The sequence below is a fragment of the Tinamus guttatus genome, unplaced genomic scaffold, assembly GCF_059628265.1.
Source record: "Tinamus guttatus ecotype Peru unplaced genomic scaffold, ASM5962826v1 Tinamus_guttatus_pri_ptg000056l, whole genome shotgun sequence".
Lineage (NCBI taxonomy): Eukaryota > Metazoa > Chordata > Aves > Tinamiformes > Tinamidae > Tinamus > Tinamus guttatus.
Window position 1 is genome coordinate 1,194,393 of NW_028288590.1, and position 18,626 is coordinate 1,213,018.

Sequence of the window (18,626 nt, forward strand, 5' to 3'; positions counted from 1 at the left end):
TGCCAACATTTTCTGTGAAAACAGTGTTTTAAAAATACTTTTGCTTCTTGGTGCCATCATCTGGCAATCTGTTATAGTACAGTTCTGATTCCAAGTATTTTCTAGCAAAACAGCTCTGCCCCTTATCCCAAGCAGGGGAAATACTCACATCACTCGTGGAGACGGTTCCTGCTTCCACAGAACCCCCTGTACCACGTAGTTTCTAGCACATACAAAAAAATTTAAATCAGAGCTGTCCCTTACCGTGACAAAAAAATTGTTATCAAATCTCTTCCAATCCCCCCATCCTTCCAAACACACACAAACAAACAAAAAAATTAGATACCATTTTTCCCCCTCAATATATTACAATTTGGTATTTACTTTTCAACCTCACATTATCATGTCTAGAAAAAAAAAAAAATCATGTCAGGATTTATCTCCAAGCATAACAAGTTTCCTTCTCACGCCGCCCTCCCCCTGCAAGCACAAGTTTAGAGGAATGTTGTGGGGTAAGGAAGGAATAAACACCAAGAAAGATTTTTCTTTGAAGGACAAGCCAGAATCAAGCAGCTTATAATGACCTAATGCCATAGAAACCCTGTTCAGTTTATTCAGTTTCAAGTGTCATGAATTCTAAAGAAGTTTTGTACTACAGCAAACTAGAAAAAGGTCTTATGCACTTCCCACTGCATTTAATTTTTCTGCATTGTAACGAGATTTGAAAAGCAAAACAATACAAGACGACAAGAACCTCTCATTATGTATTTTCTCAATTTGTGAGATTACGAGTATTAATCAGCAGAAAAAAAATAAAAAATGAAATGCCTTTTTTTAAAAAAAGAAATCACTTTAGACTTCAAGGAGTGGATGTTAAATTAAGTCTTAAATTATAAAGCAAGTGCTTGAAGAAAAAGATTTAGCTTTAAAAACATCAATATGAAATTTCATTTAAATAAGAAAAAGAATTTCTGTATGTACAACCTATATACGCATTCGTATTCTTTTTCTAAAAAATAGTTTCCAAAGTCACTGTAACATTTAAAAAGAAGTAGCTTTTTACCTGGGAACTAAGTTGTGTTTTGATCCAGTTGAAGTAGTAATTTAAGTCACTTCCTTCCATAAGTTCTCTCCCCCAAGCAGCCAATTTGGCAATAATTCTTGCTGCCTGAAAGCAATAAACAGATTTCAAATGCAATACAAAATTCCAGATTTAACATCAGAACAGTGTCCTGTATGCTCTGGAAGACAAGTCTACATAGTCCCTTACAATAATTCTACCCTCTAGATAGTCCCTTACAAAAATTCTTTCCCATGTCAAAGCAGCTTTGCACCTAGTAGTTTCACCCTTCAGCTTTCTCTGTTGTTTCTGCTCCCCAGATAATGCTGATGCATTATCACAAGGTTCAGACACCTGTACCTGATGAAGGGTTTTACTGTTGGCAGATTTTTGACTTAGTGTCCTACAGAAGTTGCTCATTGTCAGAAACTCTTCCCTCCTCCTCATTTCTTTGCTGTCTTGGGAGCTTCCTCTAATGCCTACTTGGCATGCTTACTTTAAGCAATTAAGACATATACCAATGCAAATCATCATAAAATATTAAAAGTTGTGTTCTTAAATTGAAGAAAGTAATGACGCGGAAGGCAGAAGATTCAAGCCCAGAAAAAGAGCAGGAAATGAATAAGGAAATAAATACATTTAAAAATTAAGTTAAAGAATAAAAAGGGGTCAGATTATTCTTCCTATACATATCAGGAAAACTTAAAACAAACCAGGACAGTGTGTCTGTGCCAGCTTATACAAACTAAATTTAAGTGACTATCCTGTAGCCTGCAGAATATTTGCAGAAATATTTGAGCCAGCTCTAAAGCAGTCTAGCCAAAGAACTACTGAGGCAAAGGTTAGTTTGCCTGAACATAACTTCTTGATGCAATTACGGGACACTTCTTGATGCATTGGGACACTTTCTCAATGATTTTAGATACCTTCCCACATTGCAGCATGCAGAAGTGTTGCACCATTGCAGATTCCTGAAAGGAGCATAGCAGACATCCTGGTACAGTGACCTCTGCATTCAAAAGAGAACCTGACACAATCCAGTGTGGTCAAGCACCCCCATAAAGTGCCTTTGGCTCTGAAACATGAGATAGTAGAACTCTAGGCTACTGTGTTCCTGAGTTAAAACTGCTGCCTGACCCCAAAGCAGAAATCAGTCATAGTTAGAGTCTGGATCTAGACACAGGGGACATTTTGATGGGCCTGTGCAGACACAATCTGGTATTAGTCATTGCCTACATTGGGAAGAGAAAAAAAAAAAAACACTAAAAAATAAACACACACCAACATAAGTTTAGCACTTTTTTTCTCCCCCCCCAGCTTTAAAAATAAATAAATAAATAAATAAAAGTGTTAGGGCTTCAAAAAACCCACAGATATTGGTATTAAAATGCATAGTTGGTTAAGTGGAGCAAACTGATGTTTTAAAGTTGATTCATATTGCATGAGATTCTCCAGTTTAGGAATATATTCATGTATTTGAGGCAGCAAAACATAACAATGAATAACATATCTATGAACTGTAAAATGCTGCTTGCATAGCCAGGCAGTGAACCACTAAGATTAAAAAAATACTTAATCTGTGGGACACTTCCCCTGAAAACAGGTTAGCTCACTGCTCAGCCACAGTGGTCACAAACACAGTAGCACTGGCCATACCTAAGGGACGAAAGCTCCTTTTAGCTAAAATCCATCCCCTAGTGCTGCCACCAGAGCATAGGGCAGACCTGGTATGCTTTCTCTCCCTTCCTCTCTGCCACGTTTTTTTTTTTTTTCCTTTTTAAATCATACCATGTCAGCATAAATCTACGTTAACTGAAGGACAGTTTGTAGTCATGCAGCTTTTGTCCTCTTGAGACCATAATAAGGGCACAAGCTACAGCGATCAGTAGGAATTGACAGTAATATAACCATATTTACTCACACAAAGAAGTTGAGATGAAATAGTTCTCAGCACCGATGACAGAAGAATAACAAGAATTCCAAAAGCTAATTTTGCCATTAGACCTGCTTTAATGTTAATTCATATACACCAGCAACAGCCAGTGACCCAAAGCACAGCAGATACCATATAATGCACCATAGACATTATTTCTTCCTTAGAATATTTACAACCCATTCACAGCAGGCCACATGCAGCAGTAATTTAAGCATATGAGAAAATAAGTTCAGAAGTAAGTTCAGAAATATAACGATAACCTCCCTTCACTTGGGGAAGGCTTAAATTCCAATACCTGTAAAACTTAAAGAATCGTGGCTGGCAATTGTTACAAAAGTTATTTTTCTAATAACTGTACCTAATTAACTAACTCTAAAATCCTTGCTTTTTTGAGCCCTAAAATCTGCTATAGTTTCCCAGAAAGCATAATATTAACAAACTATGTATTTCTTTTTAAAAAGAGGTCAAGTGAAGCTTCCATCATGCTTAATGTATCTAGAGTATAAGAAAAGTTTCAATCAAGGCAACAGTTTATTTTACACACTTTCCTTCCTCTACCATGCTCAGGGACAGGTCACAGCCTACCATGTGCACAGTGAAGAGGTCTTGGCGATTCAGCATTGGCAGGAAGTAGGACCACGCAGTGTTCTTGCCACGCTTGGCATAATCAAAGAAGATACAAACGTGCTGACGATTTTCCTGTAAAAACAAGGAGAGAAAAGAGACTTGTAAAAACATTCCAAATAAGGCAGTTATTTTCCCTCATATATTGTTAGAGTGAAGCCATACCATAGTAGTCCATAGACAGTTTTCTCAGGTTGACTACGACTTGTGCATATAATCTATTTCAGTGCTCTTCATATTGGAAATGAAGTATGGGGAAAGCAAAGCTTCAAACCTACTTATCTCAGTACTCCAACATTTGCTTGCATAAAGATACATATATGCTTTTGATCAGACTGAGGGACTAGCTACTATCTTCAGAGACAAACAAGACTCTTTCAATTACACCTGAATAAAAGCCAAGCTTTCCCTATGCTGTTACTTCCACACAGGAGCCCTCTGTTCAGCTTGCTGAAGAGAACAATTGGTGAAACTTTAAAAATGGAAGGTGGCCATGACTATTCCCACTGGGAGAGCAAGCTCTTCTGTCCCAGAATTAACCTGTATTTGTGCGATTGTCACCTCAGGCTACCTGAACACTTGGGCCACTCCTGGTGGCTAAGACCTCCAAGAAGTCTGTTCTCCAGAACATGTAGGCTGAAGCACAAGATGCCACAGGTACACAAACAAAGCCACTCCACAGAATTGCTTTGAACATTTAACCTGATGTGCACTCTGCAAAGCAGCTATGCTGGCTCTCCATAAGGTAGAGTGAAGGGGGAGACACAAAACCTAGAGGAGAAAGAACAGCTCTTATTTCCTAACAGCCTGGCAGACACACATTCTTCCCCCAGCCCAAATAATAAATAGCTTGCACTCTTAGCCTACCTCAGCCTGAGGCAGCTCCACATACTGCCTACCCCTCAGTCTAGGGCATGTGCTTTGTCTAATCTAAAAAGATGTCTGCCCACATTAAAAGCCACTACAACCAAACACACAACACATATCAAGGAAGACAAAAATGATATATAGACAAGCAGCCCTGCAACTAGGAGACTTGGAAAACATGAGAACATTACCATCTCTGCTATTTATTTTTTTTTGAATTTTTCATGCTCCTCTAATTGAAAGGGCTTCCTTCTCTGATATGACACCCTATTATTAACACCATGGACCATGAATCAGTTGGGCAAGCCTTTTAGTTTTGTGCTTTAACATAATTTTGTTCTAACAATCTGAATGCATCTGTGATCCAAACATTAGCATCTCACTGAATGTCAGAACTGCAGCCCTTCCTTGGAAGTACCAAAATTACCTGTACCACATGCCCTGCAAATTGCTATTCTGATCACTGACTAGGGGAGTCAGGAGTCCCTTGCTATCTGACAGTGATTAAGCTTCACAAGGATTTGAATCACAGTTTGCATGTTTAACACTTTACACGGCACCTTACACAAAGTACACCAAAAACATCTCAAAATTTCTGTTTCTCAAACTATGAAATAAAAAGCATAAGGTCTCAGGAACACAGGGCCTTGGAGCCTCAGCTTTATGAGCACTAGTTTGATGAAAAATGACAGTTTTATGAGATTTCTGTTAGCATCTACATTTGTCTTGTAAACAACCTAGATAGAAAGATCAAAAATAACCAGATCAAAAGATCAGTTTACAACACAGGAGCAAAGCAGGAGACAGGCAAGTGTGGAAGCATAAAAGTCAAAATAATTTCATCACACTGTCAGATTAGTCTGTTTTGCTGAAGGTATGAGGTGAAAACAGGAAAAAAAATAGAAAAAAAATCTATTGCCCTGAAATAGGAAGTGCAGCTCCATTTTAGGCAACTACTAACTAAACTAGTAAAAAGGAAATCCTGAAGTATCAAGCATCAATTTAGCATCTGTCATTTCTGAAAGAATATAAAAAAAGCAGCACCAGCCAAGTGAGCTACTTGCACTGAATATTTCACGGGCTCTCAGAGCTGTCACAAATATCAGAGACTATGCAGTGAGACAGGGGTCACTAATCCAGAAAAACTGTTACAAATATGTATCATATAATTAGATTATGAAGTGTATCACTAGGTAGTTAAGACACAAAAATTCTTAATCTTCATAAACAAACAGAACACTTATATTCTCATATGGCAATTATTACACTAATTTCAGTTCTCCTAGCCACCCAAAGAAATCTTGGAATCATGATCAGGTTTACAAGTAAAGATGCTGGAACAAAGAGAAAAAAAGTCCAATGAAAAGAAGAATAGGGTCAGACTGACAAGAGCAAAGATGGCACTGAATTTCCACTGCCACCACCACTAGCTAACCCTAGCAGTAGGGTCACTCAGTTACTCAACTCTAGCTAATGCTAGGGTATTAGCAGAAAGGCTGCATCACAACTTGGACACAAGGACCGCCCCCCCATAAAACATTACAATCCCCATGTAATTGGTATTTTGATGAGACTAACATTTTTCATTTTCCCTGTTGACAATACTGAACATTCAGAGTTGAAATTAGAACTCACATAGTCTGTTTCTTAGGGGAATGTCCTCAACCACTGTTGTTGGTGCATATGCTTCTGTTATCTTGTATTAATAGGTACATGACGAAACAGAGGAGAAACTGACCCTCAAAAAGAGAGCCAAATGTTTTGGGTAGAAAACAGGAATTGTTCACACAGCTCAGCCCATCTTGTTAGGTCATTGCTCCAATCATACTCTCATTTGCTACTGCGAAGTGGAAAAACTGCAGAAGCAGAATTTTCTGCTTGAATAGAGTTTGCTCTCAACTTGCCCAGGTCAGCACAGCAGTCCTGACACCAGTCACTATATTCTAAATTATAAGTCATCGTATTCCAAAAAGTCCCTATTTTAAATAGTAATATTCTTTTACAATGTATTCATATATATTTCATAGGACCAAGAACTCCCATCCTACAATTAAATTACACAGTATTCCGGAGCATATTGTCTCAACATTTTAACCTATTTTGGAGAGCTGCAACTACAAGGACTGCATCCTCTTGCTGAAGGAAGCCAAATTAACACTTTTGTAGGAGAAGCCACAACAAAAAGTCAGTTACAGTTCACATGCTAGTTATGGAACAGAAGGGCCAAGGTAACAAGCCACCTTTAAACATCCAAGTTATTGCAGTAATCAAGGTTGAGAACAAATGAATTAGCATACAGATCTGTGACTCAAGAGTATGAGCACATATAAACAAAACCAAAGCCCCTTGTAAAACCTTAGTTCTGACACTTAAATTCCACATACGAGACCTAAAAACCTAGAAGAATACTTTTAATACAGTATGACAAACACCTGAAGAGACATGAACTACATTGAATAGACATTCATTCAAAGACTTGAAGTGAGACAGGTTATTAACCTACTTGCAGCGTATCATCAACCATAGTCAGGATGTACTGAACTGTCTGTTCCTTGGAGATATGAGTCATCAAGTTTATAAATGTTTTAGCACACTAGAAAATAAAAGATATTAAAATTAATAATCATTTTCTTTCCTTTGGTAATAAGAAACAGGATCTCATTAACTCATAGTTAAGTCTTCAAGAAGCATTAAGCATCCCAATGTCTTATTCAACTGAAATAAGAGATGAATATGTCTAGCATTAAACCATAGAGAAAGTTTTCTGCAGCATTAATCACCTTAAAAAATATTGTTCTCTGGCTTCCAGAGACAATAACTACTTTCTAGAAGAAATCAGCAGTTTTGCACAGTGCTTTGCTGAAAGGATGCTTAGAAAAAAAATTCTCCACACATGGGTATTCTTATATGGCACTGAGGATGAGAAAAATTAAATTGGGGGCAGGAGGGAAGCATTTACCCATTCATCTCCTATATCTACCAGACACTGCAGTTTACATTCAAACCACTAAACCATTTTCTACCTCCTGAAAAAACTATTATTACTTCAGCAAGATATAATAAGCTGAAATAGTCATAACTTTGCTTTTTGTACTTCTTTCCTCAGATTCAACTAAAGCTGAAAGAAAAGTTTAACTATGAACTGTAATTAGATAGCAACATGCAAAGTTCATCATACAAGTCTGTCACCATGCACATTATGGTATTATGTGATTGGTATATAATGGACAAGTCAAAAAGTACAGCCTATAAACTAAAGTAGAAAGAAATGGGAAGTTCTGTGGCTTTTAAGCACACCTACCACCTTCACCTCCATAGCGTACTCAGTCTCAAATGGGACCAGATATTATTTGCTAGAACGCCAGGCTTCCACATTGAGGCTATACTGCTTAGAGTATCATTAAAGTGCTTTTGGGTGTCTTGCTTGGACTTCACATGCTGAACAGCATTGCTCACCTCCACCACTCTCCTATCATCCCTGTCCAGTGCAGGTGTCTTGCATCTTAGTGTCCATAACGACACTAGACCTGCATTAAGATAACTGAATCCACTCTATCAGTCAGTGGGATGCACTGATAGAATTTGACTATAACTGTTTATTTGGCTGAATGCAAAAATTACTGGCAGTACCTCTCACCAATAAACTATAGGAAAGACAGCTCAAAACTGACTGAATACGAAGTATGAATACATACAAAAGTTAACTGGGATGGGATTTAAATTAATATGTCCCACAACAGATTCCTTCAGTCAGATGATCTTTATTACTTAGTAATAATTTAATAGGTTTTTAAAATAATGGTCAATCTACATCTAACAAACTGAATCATAATACAAAGTTGAACATCAAAAAAGTTGAGTGTTGGAATATAGCTGGCACGAATTTCCCTCCAGTCTCCTCCCCTAAAAAGACATCATTAGAAGAAAAGTTACTTGATTGCCTTCTGTTTGCAACAGCTCCCGTTTTTCTTCTGGATTTCTTTTCTGCTCAAATCTTTGAATAAATTCACAGTCTTCACCAGAAATCATCTGCCCTCTGGAAAAAAGAAAAAAGATTATTCAATCATAAGCAAGATGCACACACAGTAAGTTATCTGACCTTATTTTCTTCAGTTTGGTATCTCAGTATTACCACTTTACTAACTCTACATCCCCCAGTAGAATATAAAAACTTCCTCTAAGAATCTCGTGTACAAAGAATTTGAAACTCTGATGTTGGAACAATCCCTTTCCTATACATCTCCATTACTCAATGGCATTCTCCAAACCATTCTTTGATTTTCAGTGGCCAACACTAATGGTCCACGGAAATAGAACTGAACACAGGCATCTAGCATATTTGTGCCAAAGTTATAATCCATGACATGAGTAATAGTCTAACCCAACCTAAAATAACTGCTAAAATGAAGTGTTGCTTTGAGTCTGTTATATATACCTAAGAGAATTTTAAGGCGTATGAAGGACCTGGTTCCCAATATATTTTCAGCTTTCGCAGATTAACACAGTTACACTTTTCCTCATAGTTTAAAAGTTAATCAGCATGCTAGTTTATCCAAACATATAGCAAAAGAACTCAACATAAGTGCCTAGCACTGCACTATAAGACAGCACATCTTCCTAGTTGATTTGTTGTTAAACAAAATAAATACGAAGGCAGTTACAGACATCAATGCTATTGTAGAAAGCTGCTGGCTAGATTGAAGAGTTAGCAGACTTGCTTGTATTTGAGGTGCTGGTAAGTTTTCATTGTAACAAAAACAAGTCAAGATAGTACAAGCATGACGTTTAAGTACGAAAACTGATTTATAAATGAGTAGGCAAAAAATCTAAGATTTTAATAGGCTACCAGCATTGCTAGTTAATAGCAGCGGGTCTCCAGAAAATAAGAAAATTATGCACAAAATCATTAATTAAAAAAAGTAACAGAAGCATTGTACAGTACTCCGCTTCATTGTTTCCAAGACTTATCTCCACTGACATTTCCACTGAATCAGATGCCTCCTCCACTTTTCAAAGCTATGTCATGTGAACAACTTCAACCTACTTTTCCAAGTTCCAAGGCAGTTTTTAGATGTTCTGTAACTAAAGATACCACTAAGATCCTTGTAGAGTTGCAGAAACCACAATTTTAAACTTTAAGAAAGCCTCAACACAAGGCACACTTATCTATATCCAGGCTATTAGAAGAGGTCCTTGGCCAGTGGCCAAGGAAAAAGCTTACAGGCTCCTCACTTTCGTTCACCATTGGAGCTAGGGAGGGGCAGTACAGAGACTGGCACTGCCATGAGCAGATGAGAAGATTGGGCTTATTATTTGTTGGTTTATAAGCACCATTCAAAAGACACCTTCTAAAAGTGCCTTTAAGCGTAGGCATAAAACATGATTCAGAAACTTGTGATTCCTCTTATTATGCATTTCCTCCAGTAACTGCTCTTCCTTTTTTGTTTGAATGATTTAGCAGAAGTCATTCCTGACTTTCTTACATTTGAATCCATCTGCAGCAAATAAGAAACTCATTATTAGAGCTGCCTATCATCATATCAAGGCATTAATTCTTTTTCATCCAAGTATCTACAATACTTTACATGTATCTAAAGGATATCCAGCCAATCCAGCTGCTTAACAGTTTTTATAACATCCCAAAATTAAAAGCGGATGAGTATCTACAAGATCTGACCAACTAAAGCCACATGCCACAAGTTAGGAGATGCCTACCTTCCTATGGGAAGGCTTGCTTTTGATCCCGAGATATTTACACCACCTTTGAAGGCTGCTTCCTGCTCCCTCTCACCCCTCGCTTGTCTTTTTCCTTTTCATTTCTCCCACCCCCATGAAACTAAAACAGAGAATAATACTTTAAAAATTAGAATACACAAACACATACAAAGCAATTGAAGATTGGGAATACAAGCACAAACTAGTCACCATGCATATCACCTGATTAAACAAGTATTGCTCAGTGGAACATATGAAGTGCAGGAGTCTACAGTGCAGCAAGATGCAAGCTAAATCCTGAAGAGTTCACTTCTCCAAAGATCTCATTTACCACCTTTAGGGTCTTTTTATAAAGCAAAACCAAGCTTCAAGAGAAATGTGTGCTCAACAAGTACATTCATTCTGACACTCCAAGGCAAATGCTGAAAGCAATTTCACACCACACAACAGTGACATATCATATTTTCAACTAGCAGCAGAAATCAACACCTCAAAACTTCTAGAAATTTTGAGATAAAAAGGCAGAAAAGTCTGTACAGAAGAATTAAAAATTATAACTACATAGAGCTTCCAAAAAATAGCTCAAATTCCCCCCTCATCTTCCACTGCTTCAAGGCTTGTTAGGTTTCTTCTCCCTCAGACACAAACCATAGCTAGAATTCAAACTAGAGCAAACAGTTTTAAAGCATCAAAATTTCCCCAGCTGTCACAGCTTACCTTTGAAGTGAGCAATGAACACAGCAGGAAACATGTAATACGTACTGTTATCACACCTAAATATTTCACTTTTCTGTGCCAACAGTATACACAAAAAACATGACAAGTCAAGAATTGGGAGTTGGCACAGTTTGACATTTAGCTTATAGTAATAACCTTCAGGAACTGAATAAGCAGTATGCCAGTTAATCTTTAGCTTGCATTGACTCTGAGAAAGAAGGGCTGCTACTAGAGCCTGCTCAGCTCAGACCATTTTACTTTGGCCCTGAGGAGCAAGCACAGCAAAAGGAAACTCAGAAGCCCCTATCTAACTCAGACTCAAACTTTACTGCAACTGATACGTATAAAAATGTTTTAAGGATTAGATATAACCATCACAAAAAGAAAAGTAATACTTTATCTTTTTTCCAAATTTCCTTCACTCAAACCACATAAAAACTATCTAGTTTAAGGAAAACAAGTTTTATCATGCCTAACTTGGTGCATTAACTTCAGGCAGGAGTTTTTTCTAAAGCTACCAAGTTTCCTACAATTCAACTCTATAGAAGCTGATAATCCCCTCTGACCTGCCTAACAGGCACATCGAAGCAAGCATCCCTCTGGCATGATGTGCATCATTTAAAAAAAAAAAAAAAAAATCAGTCAATATAGCTGGCTACATCTGCACTAGCTGACTCTTTCAAATATTCCACTAGGGGATCTGCCTCAAAGATGCTATCATATCTAAACGTAGCAGTTTTGAGAGACACATTCAAAAAAAAAAAAAAGTCTAACTTTATGTTTTCTCTTTAGAAGCACGTAAATTCTTCTGATATTTGCTAGCAATAACTCACAAGCAAACCCCACTGCCAGGGGAACTCAGTTTTCCTTACAATGGTTGACAGTCTCCTGGCATAACTCCTGTTCCAACTTTGGAGCAGCCCTAACCAAGCAGCCAATCTGTTACCAGTAAATACAAACAGAGATTATAGTTATTTCAGAGCAATAATAAACAGGACCAACTATCACTAACATCCTCAGGGCACCAAGCATTGACCAGCCTCACAAAAAGTTCACAGATACCAGCAAGATACACTACAGTAGCCCTTCAAACCCGGCTAGCCTATGTCTCCTATTAAAGGAAGAAAATAACTAATGGACTGTTTTTCGCACAGGTTCCAAAGGAAAGACTCATACTTGGCACCTAGAATCCAAAAAAACTGCTTTCCAGTCAAAAAAAAATGTTATATTGAAAGCTGCTGACAGAAAATTAAGACAGATCCTCCAGTCCTTATCCAACACCAGAGATGTCAATGAAGCTAAAACAAAAATGGTGGTCCACAAAAAGCGTTGTCAGGCAATGATTTCTACATGCATATTCACAGACAGACACAACCAGCCCTACATGAACAAAAGTTCAACCTTACAAACCCTTTAGTCTCAACCACCAGAGACGCTGTGAAAAGTACCAACACATGCTCAACAGACTGGTCAAGATAATGCTGGGAATAGGGCCATTCAGCATCAACTTTAAATGAGCTCTGCTAATGGTCAGTATTCCAGAACAGCCAGTATTCCAGGAGCTCAGACTCCCCCAAAATATTCTTCCTACTAGGTAAATAACATGGCACACAAGAACTGTGAAGCCATTTGGGCAGTTTGACAAGTGACAGCTGTCCCTGCAAAACGAGGGCACCACCACTGCTCTTTTGCCTGCCTATAACATTGCACTATGAACTGAACCAGGAACTGATCTGTGAATCAGGAACTGAAAAATAACCTAGAAAAAGTGATTTTCCACAGCAGATCAGCTCCTTAATCCAGTTAACTATGTAGATACACAATTAAAAGGAGATAAGTGATACAAATGGATGAGTGGAATAGGCAAGACTAGGCTATCTATAGCACAGGTAGGCAGTTATTAATGAGCATCTATGTTAGTATTTATCAGCTTGCCTATGCTTGGTATTGTAGGCTTTTTTTAAAAAAAAAAAAAAAAAACAATATGGAGCAGGCTATGCATATATGTATGTGTGTTTTAATATAGGAATATGTGCATATACATACACACACACACACACACACACACCACACAGCAATCTGAAAGTATCTTTTGAAAAGGCATGATACTGGTAACAGCAAAACACCAGCAGCATGGTTTGTACCTTCAGTTATGAAGCAACTAAGAGGGGAGCGTTTGCTGTCATGTACGAACCCTCAAGGGATGAAACTCATCCACACTTTGGCAATATTCCTTACAGGTAGGTACTTTTCGGGAGTAACAGAAGGACTCAAGAATCTCACAGTTCCATTTCAGAGTACAGAGGAGAAAACACTAGTAAAAGTCTGTTTCTTCATCCTCTTCCCATCTCATTCACAAACCTATTTCACAGCTGATCCCTATATCCTCTTTGGACTACACTGCTCTCTCTATTCCCAAGGCTACTGCATATCTCCAGAAATAAATTCTTATTTCCTCTGAAACAGCAGCACAGATCTCCCCAAACTGAAGTCTTTGCTTCAGTCTACTCCCAGATCTATGTGTTTCAACTGCAAACAGCATTATTCTTCCTTTAAGAGTAACTGTAATAATACACCTTATTTTGCAAGGTCAGACAAAGTGCAATTTTTCTAGTACAATCTGCATCCATGCAAAAGCCTATCTCTGTCAGGAAAAAGATATATATACCAGCATTTAACACATCTCCTATTGTAGAGATGAATTAATTTAGTTCTAATTGGACTTATCCAATAGTTATATTTTTAGGTAGCATTTGAACAATAAGGAGAAAAGATTTTTACGATGCATTTTTACGAGTTTATATTATTTGTTATTGCACAGTGCTCAATTTATATCAGCAAAGCTCCTTTTCTTGCAGTAAGCCAGAAGAAAGCTTTCCCCAACTGTTTCCATTTATGGTGGACTTTTTTCCAATTACTTTCATGGCACCCTAACAGAATGTTACTCATTCTAACTTAGTTTCCAATGTAACCCAAAATACTATAACACTTTAAAAGGAAAGAGTAGGAAAAAAGTCCCATCCCCTCCCCCATCAACACATACCACAACCCAATTAATGTCAGTGATTTGTGGTAAGTTTTTACTTACTGAAGATATGACTGCCAGTTCACTTTATTTCCCCGAACTTCAGCAGCTTTGGCAGCTATTATGTTTGTTGGGACAGCAGCATCTACAGCACCCCGGATATCCATTTTAACTGCTATTTAAAATGCACCTAGAAACACAACAAAGCAGCTCTGAGAACCACTACTAAAGAGTACCCATCCAACATTTATTTTTCAAGAAAAAAGAGTGATTTTAAACATCCTCTTCAGAAAATCCTTAAACAGACTCAGCTTTTCCTAAAATTGTAGTATTTCCTGAAAAAAAAAAAAAACTTTTTTTTAAAAATTTGACTTCCCTGAAACAAACAAAACCTAGCCATACCTACACACTAAACCTTAACTAACCCCTTCCTAAAATAAGAAGCACACTAGGGCTCAACAATTTTTATACAGTCTCAATTAAGCGATTGTCTGAAGTTATTTGACTAAAACCTACTTACTCTTTTGCAATTCCCAAAGTGCTATACAAAATAAACAATAACTAAAAGCTGTTTTCCTTTCCAAGCATGAATAAAGACAAGATACAACATTTCAGTGTGCCAAACACAGACATCTCCTCCACACATTGGTGGCAATACGGTTTAGCTATTTGTCTAAGATCTCTTTTTTTCCTAAAAGTACATGAACAGTGACTTTAAAAAAGCTACAGTTTACACATATTAAAAACTAAGTTATTTATATCAAGAGAAAAATAAGTTATCCATTACCATGAACAGCCTAAACGACAAATCCAAACTCTGTATGCTGCTTACATGGACATACCCCAGAGCGTCGCCAGTGACCTTCACCACTTCTGCTTTCCCCTTCCTTTATGGCTCAGCCCCGCCCGCCTTTGCTGCCAAAACACGGAGGCTGCTGGTGGCGGCCGGGGATCCGGCTGGAGCAGCCCCGCTCCCGACCTGGGCCGGGCCGGCCAGGCCAGCCGGGCTGCACTTGCCTGCGGAGGAAGGCAAGGACGGCCAAGCACGCCCTTGCGCAGCCCCGCGGCAAACAGCGACTCCAGGCCGAGGAGCCGCTCGCAACAAGGGAGGCTGCAGGACCAACCCTGCCCTCCCCGCGCTGAAGCGGCCGTTAGCGACGGTTGGCGACCACCCCGCCCCTGCAAGCAACCGCCGCGCCCACGTGACACCGCCGTCCACGTGACACCGCGCACCTGACCGCGACGGCGGCCTCGAAGGCTCAATCTCCTCAGAGCTCCGCTCCTCCCCCCCGCCCCGGCGCGGGGGCGTGGCCTCCTGAGGCGGTAGCCGTTGGGGGCGGCCGTTGGGGGCGGCTGCTGGCGCTTCTGCTCCGCCCAGCCTGTGGCGCATATACGTTTATACGTATACACACGAGTGTAAGCACAGTGTTGAAAAAATATATGTACACGCATTTAAAAAATGTATGTATACTTATTTCTTTTTTTTGCTATCGATACATTTTTTAAATATATCTGTGATTTTATATAGGAACGTAATTCTCTACCGAGGGCCCATGCAGACACATGTATGTGCTGTTTGTTAATGAAAAGCACCTCAGTTTCCACTGCGGTTATCGGAGTGGCCGGGAAAACCTCTGGAGCTTTCCCAGTGCCAAGCAACCTGGGGGGCTTCCCAGGAGGGTGTGTGTCCTGGACCCTGTTTGGGTCCTTCTTCCCTGCATGTCTCATGGGTAGAAAGGCCCTGCACAGCTTTTTCTGTTTTTAAAAGACATCCAGTGTATGTTGGCGTTCATCTTCACAAGCAAAAGAAGAAAGCTCTCAGACTGAAAGCCCCAGTTTTTCAGAAACTTGAGCTTCCACATTTACTAGAAAAACTCACTCTAGCCGATGGGCAAGGGTTTCAAAGCACACTGTGAAGTACCTAGACCTTGCTAAGCACTCTCTAATCAGAAATGATCCTGAAAAGTGGTTCTGCCATCAAGGGGGGAAGACACAGAAAAGAAAAATAGGTCACGGTGAGATTTGTGGGCGAGCAGACTGAGAAAGCCAATTTAGAGCTTAGAGATGTCTGCACTTCTCATTTTGTTAGGGCTTCTCTGTGTTCCCTACTTCAGGGTGGACTAAGATGCACTGTTAGCTGTCCATAAACGAAGACAGATCTTCATTACTGTGTGCTGATTAAAGCTAGTTATACTTTTTTCCATAAAAATCTTGTTTTCTTTTAAAATTGATCTTGCTTCAAGAAAAATCTTGATTTCTTGATAACATGATCTTGACTTAAATACCATGCACAGTCTAAGCAAGAGCATTGGTAAGCTATTTTTTCTGCTCTGGCAGAATAAAGCCTCTCTAGGCAGTCTGCACGCTATCAACTTGTATGTAACACTCACCCATTAATGCGATTCTGTGGATTAACCAACATATGATACTTTGAAGCTTAATCTAACATGTGTATTCTTGCATGTTGCTTACATATATTAATAAGAAAAGCTTGTGCAATTACCAATATCCAGTGTACAGGTCTCCACACAGTATCAATAGATATCTGTTACTTACCCACCTTTTTGTTTACAGCAGACTTCTGGGGGGTTTTTGGCCTTTTTACACTATGTGCAAGAATCCACCACCATCCACTTAGTCTGGCTAAAAGATGAAATTTTGCTATTTGCAGTTGAAATTCTGATCACTACTCCAATGTTGTCTTTTTATTAAAAAAAAAAAAAAGTGTGCTTTACCATTTTGACTATGCCATAAAAATGGCAGGTTGTAGCTTTACCATTCATTTCACAGATTTTGAGCTGCTACTGTAAAAAATATTTTAACTATAACTTTCCTGTAACTTTTTTAGTAAGGCATAATGACTGAAACTAGACATCCACTGAATTAGTTGGAGGAGGAATGCAAAGACAGGAGAAATAATTGTAATTAATTACATTCTTTTTAACAGGATTTCTAGAGGACATTTAAAGGAGCTACCAAATGGTAAATGTGATATCTATACAAGGCATATAAAGAGAATCAAAGTATTGGAAACAACACACCATAGTAGAGAATACAAACAATATGGTCCCCTACAATGCACTGCATGAAGAAATAAATCCAAGACTAACAAAAGGTCACCACCGCTTTGTAAAGTTATGTGTCACAACTCTTTAAGTTAATTATTTGAAGCAGGCAACATGTGTGTAAACAAGGTAGACTGTATCTGGCTGATACAGCCTTCAAGGTTTATGTGGATACACCTGAGCGAGGTGTATCAGGAGGGAGGGACTCTTGAAAAATAATCTCTGCTGTATTAAAAGGAAAGGTCACACAAATTCTCATTTAGGTAATGTTGGCCATGTCAATGCTTGTCCCTTAACTCCTGGCAGAACAGCTTCATTTGATATTGCTATATTTAAATGAATTTATTGGTATATAAAACGTGAAGACCAAACGAAATGCATATCAGCATGCAGGCATAACAGTCACAAATTGCTTGGAAGAATAAAAATGAGAAATAATTTAATACCATAAAAATAGGGATTCAAATGAGCCATACAGTAATGCTACAGACAGCTGGATCATGAGAGCATTTTTCTGTTCTTTCCTTCTTGTAATAAAAACAAACTTGCAATAAAAATCTTGTAATAAAAACAATCATTGTCTCATATATTCTGCAAATTACAGAAGTCCTTTGCATACCTGCCATTTAATGCATTTCAGCATTCTATAAATCCCCTGGCTGTCTCTAGTTTTTAACATGTGTGAAATAAATGACTCAGAAAGCTTATCCAAATAGAACATTTGTAGAAGGTCAGGAAAGGTGGATACAACTTCTCCAATTCACAAAGTATCTTGACAAATAGAAAAATCAAATACAGCAATGATCTGATCTGTTTGTCTACCATGGGGAACTTTGAGAAGTACAAAAAAACACTTTGTTCGTGTTTTGTAAAATCTTACCTTAGGCCTTTGTGAGTTGTATAGAGGTTTTTTTCCTGGGGGAGGTCAGTTTAGAAAATTTTAAAGGAGGACGTTTTCAAAGTGGTACCCACACACCAGATGAGCACAGAGAGTAGTCTCACCTGCAAGAACTGCTGTTCCTCAAGCACACACCTTGTCGTACCTTAAGGTGGTTCAGCCGGGGCTCTAGATCTGATCTGAGCGCTTGAGCTTCTCTTTCCCAGCACTTAAAGCCCATCATCCTGGCACAATGTGGAGAGGACCGGGAAGGAGCAGTATAAACATCACAGGACAAGAGGTGGAGGGGAGCCCTACCAGGGTGCTTCTTCCATGGGTGCTGTCACTATGAAGTCCTCACAGGTACATCACGACAGTAGGGCCTTTCTTCCCTCAGAGATCCAAGTGCCAAATGCCCTTGGTCAGCAGAGCCTAAATAAGGCCTGTTTTGTTTGTTAGTTTGTTTAGTTCCAAAACCTGTTATTTATATTATGTAGCAGGAGACAGGCAGCAACAGAACGTAACTAAAATTCAGGTCTCTGTGGGTTGAAAGAAAGGAGTGTTAGAGGAAATCGAACTGGAGTGAGACTTGAAAACATTTTAAGCATTAAACATTAGTGGTTATGTCCATATAGCGCTAATGTAAGGTAGGAGAATCTTTGTTTGCTGATAAACTGAGATGCAGAAATACAAAGAAACTTGTTCAAGATCATTCTAAAGGGGAGTGCTTGGCTAAAGGATCTCATAAAGCTAATACAGCA

General features: G+C 38.7%; 1 protein-coding gene and 1 long non-coding RNA gene across 3 annotated transcripts in view; one reads left to right on the top strand and one right to left on the bottom strand.

Annotated features, from left to right (window-relative positions):
* Positions 1-14,905, bottom strand: part of ATP6V1H (ATPase H+ transporting V1 subunit H) — a 39,994-nt gene extending 25,089 nt beyond the window's left edge. Inside the window, exons 1-7 of one of the 2 annotated variants that reach the window (XM_088540149.1) lie at positions 14,766-14,905; positions 13,987-14,113; positions 8,400-8,502; positions 6,970-7,059; positions 3,561-3,674; positions 1,043-1,147; positions 149-202 (exon numbers count right to left, since the gene is read on the bottom strand). In XM_088540149.1, the coding sequence (XP_088396275.1) occupies positions 149-202; positions 1,043-1,147; positions 3,561-3,674; positions 6,970-7,059; positions 8,400-8,502; positions 13,987-14,090 (570 nt within the window). In that variant the 5' untranslated portion in view covers positions 14,091-14,113; positions 14,766-14,905. Of the gene's footprint in view, positions 1-148; positions 203-1,042; positions 1,148-3,560; positions 3,675-6,969; positions 7,060-8,399; positions 8,503-13,986; positions 14,172-14,765 lie in introns of those variants that run through there. The other variant, XM_088540150.1, reaches the window with a different exon arrangement.
* Positions 1-18,626, top strand: part of LOC148595817 (uncharacterized) — a 297,456-nt gene that overhangs the window by 235,593 nt on the left and 43,237 nt on the right. The window lies entirely within an intron of this gene.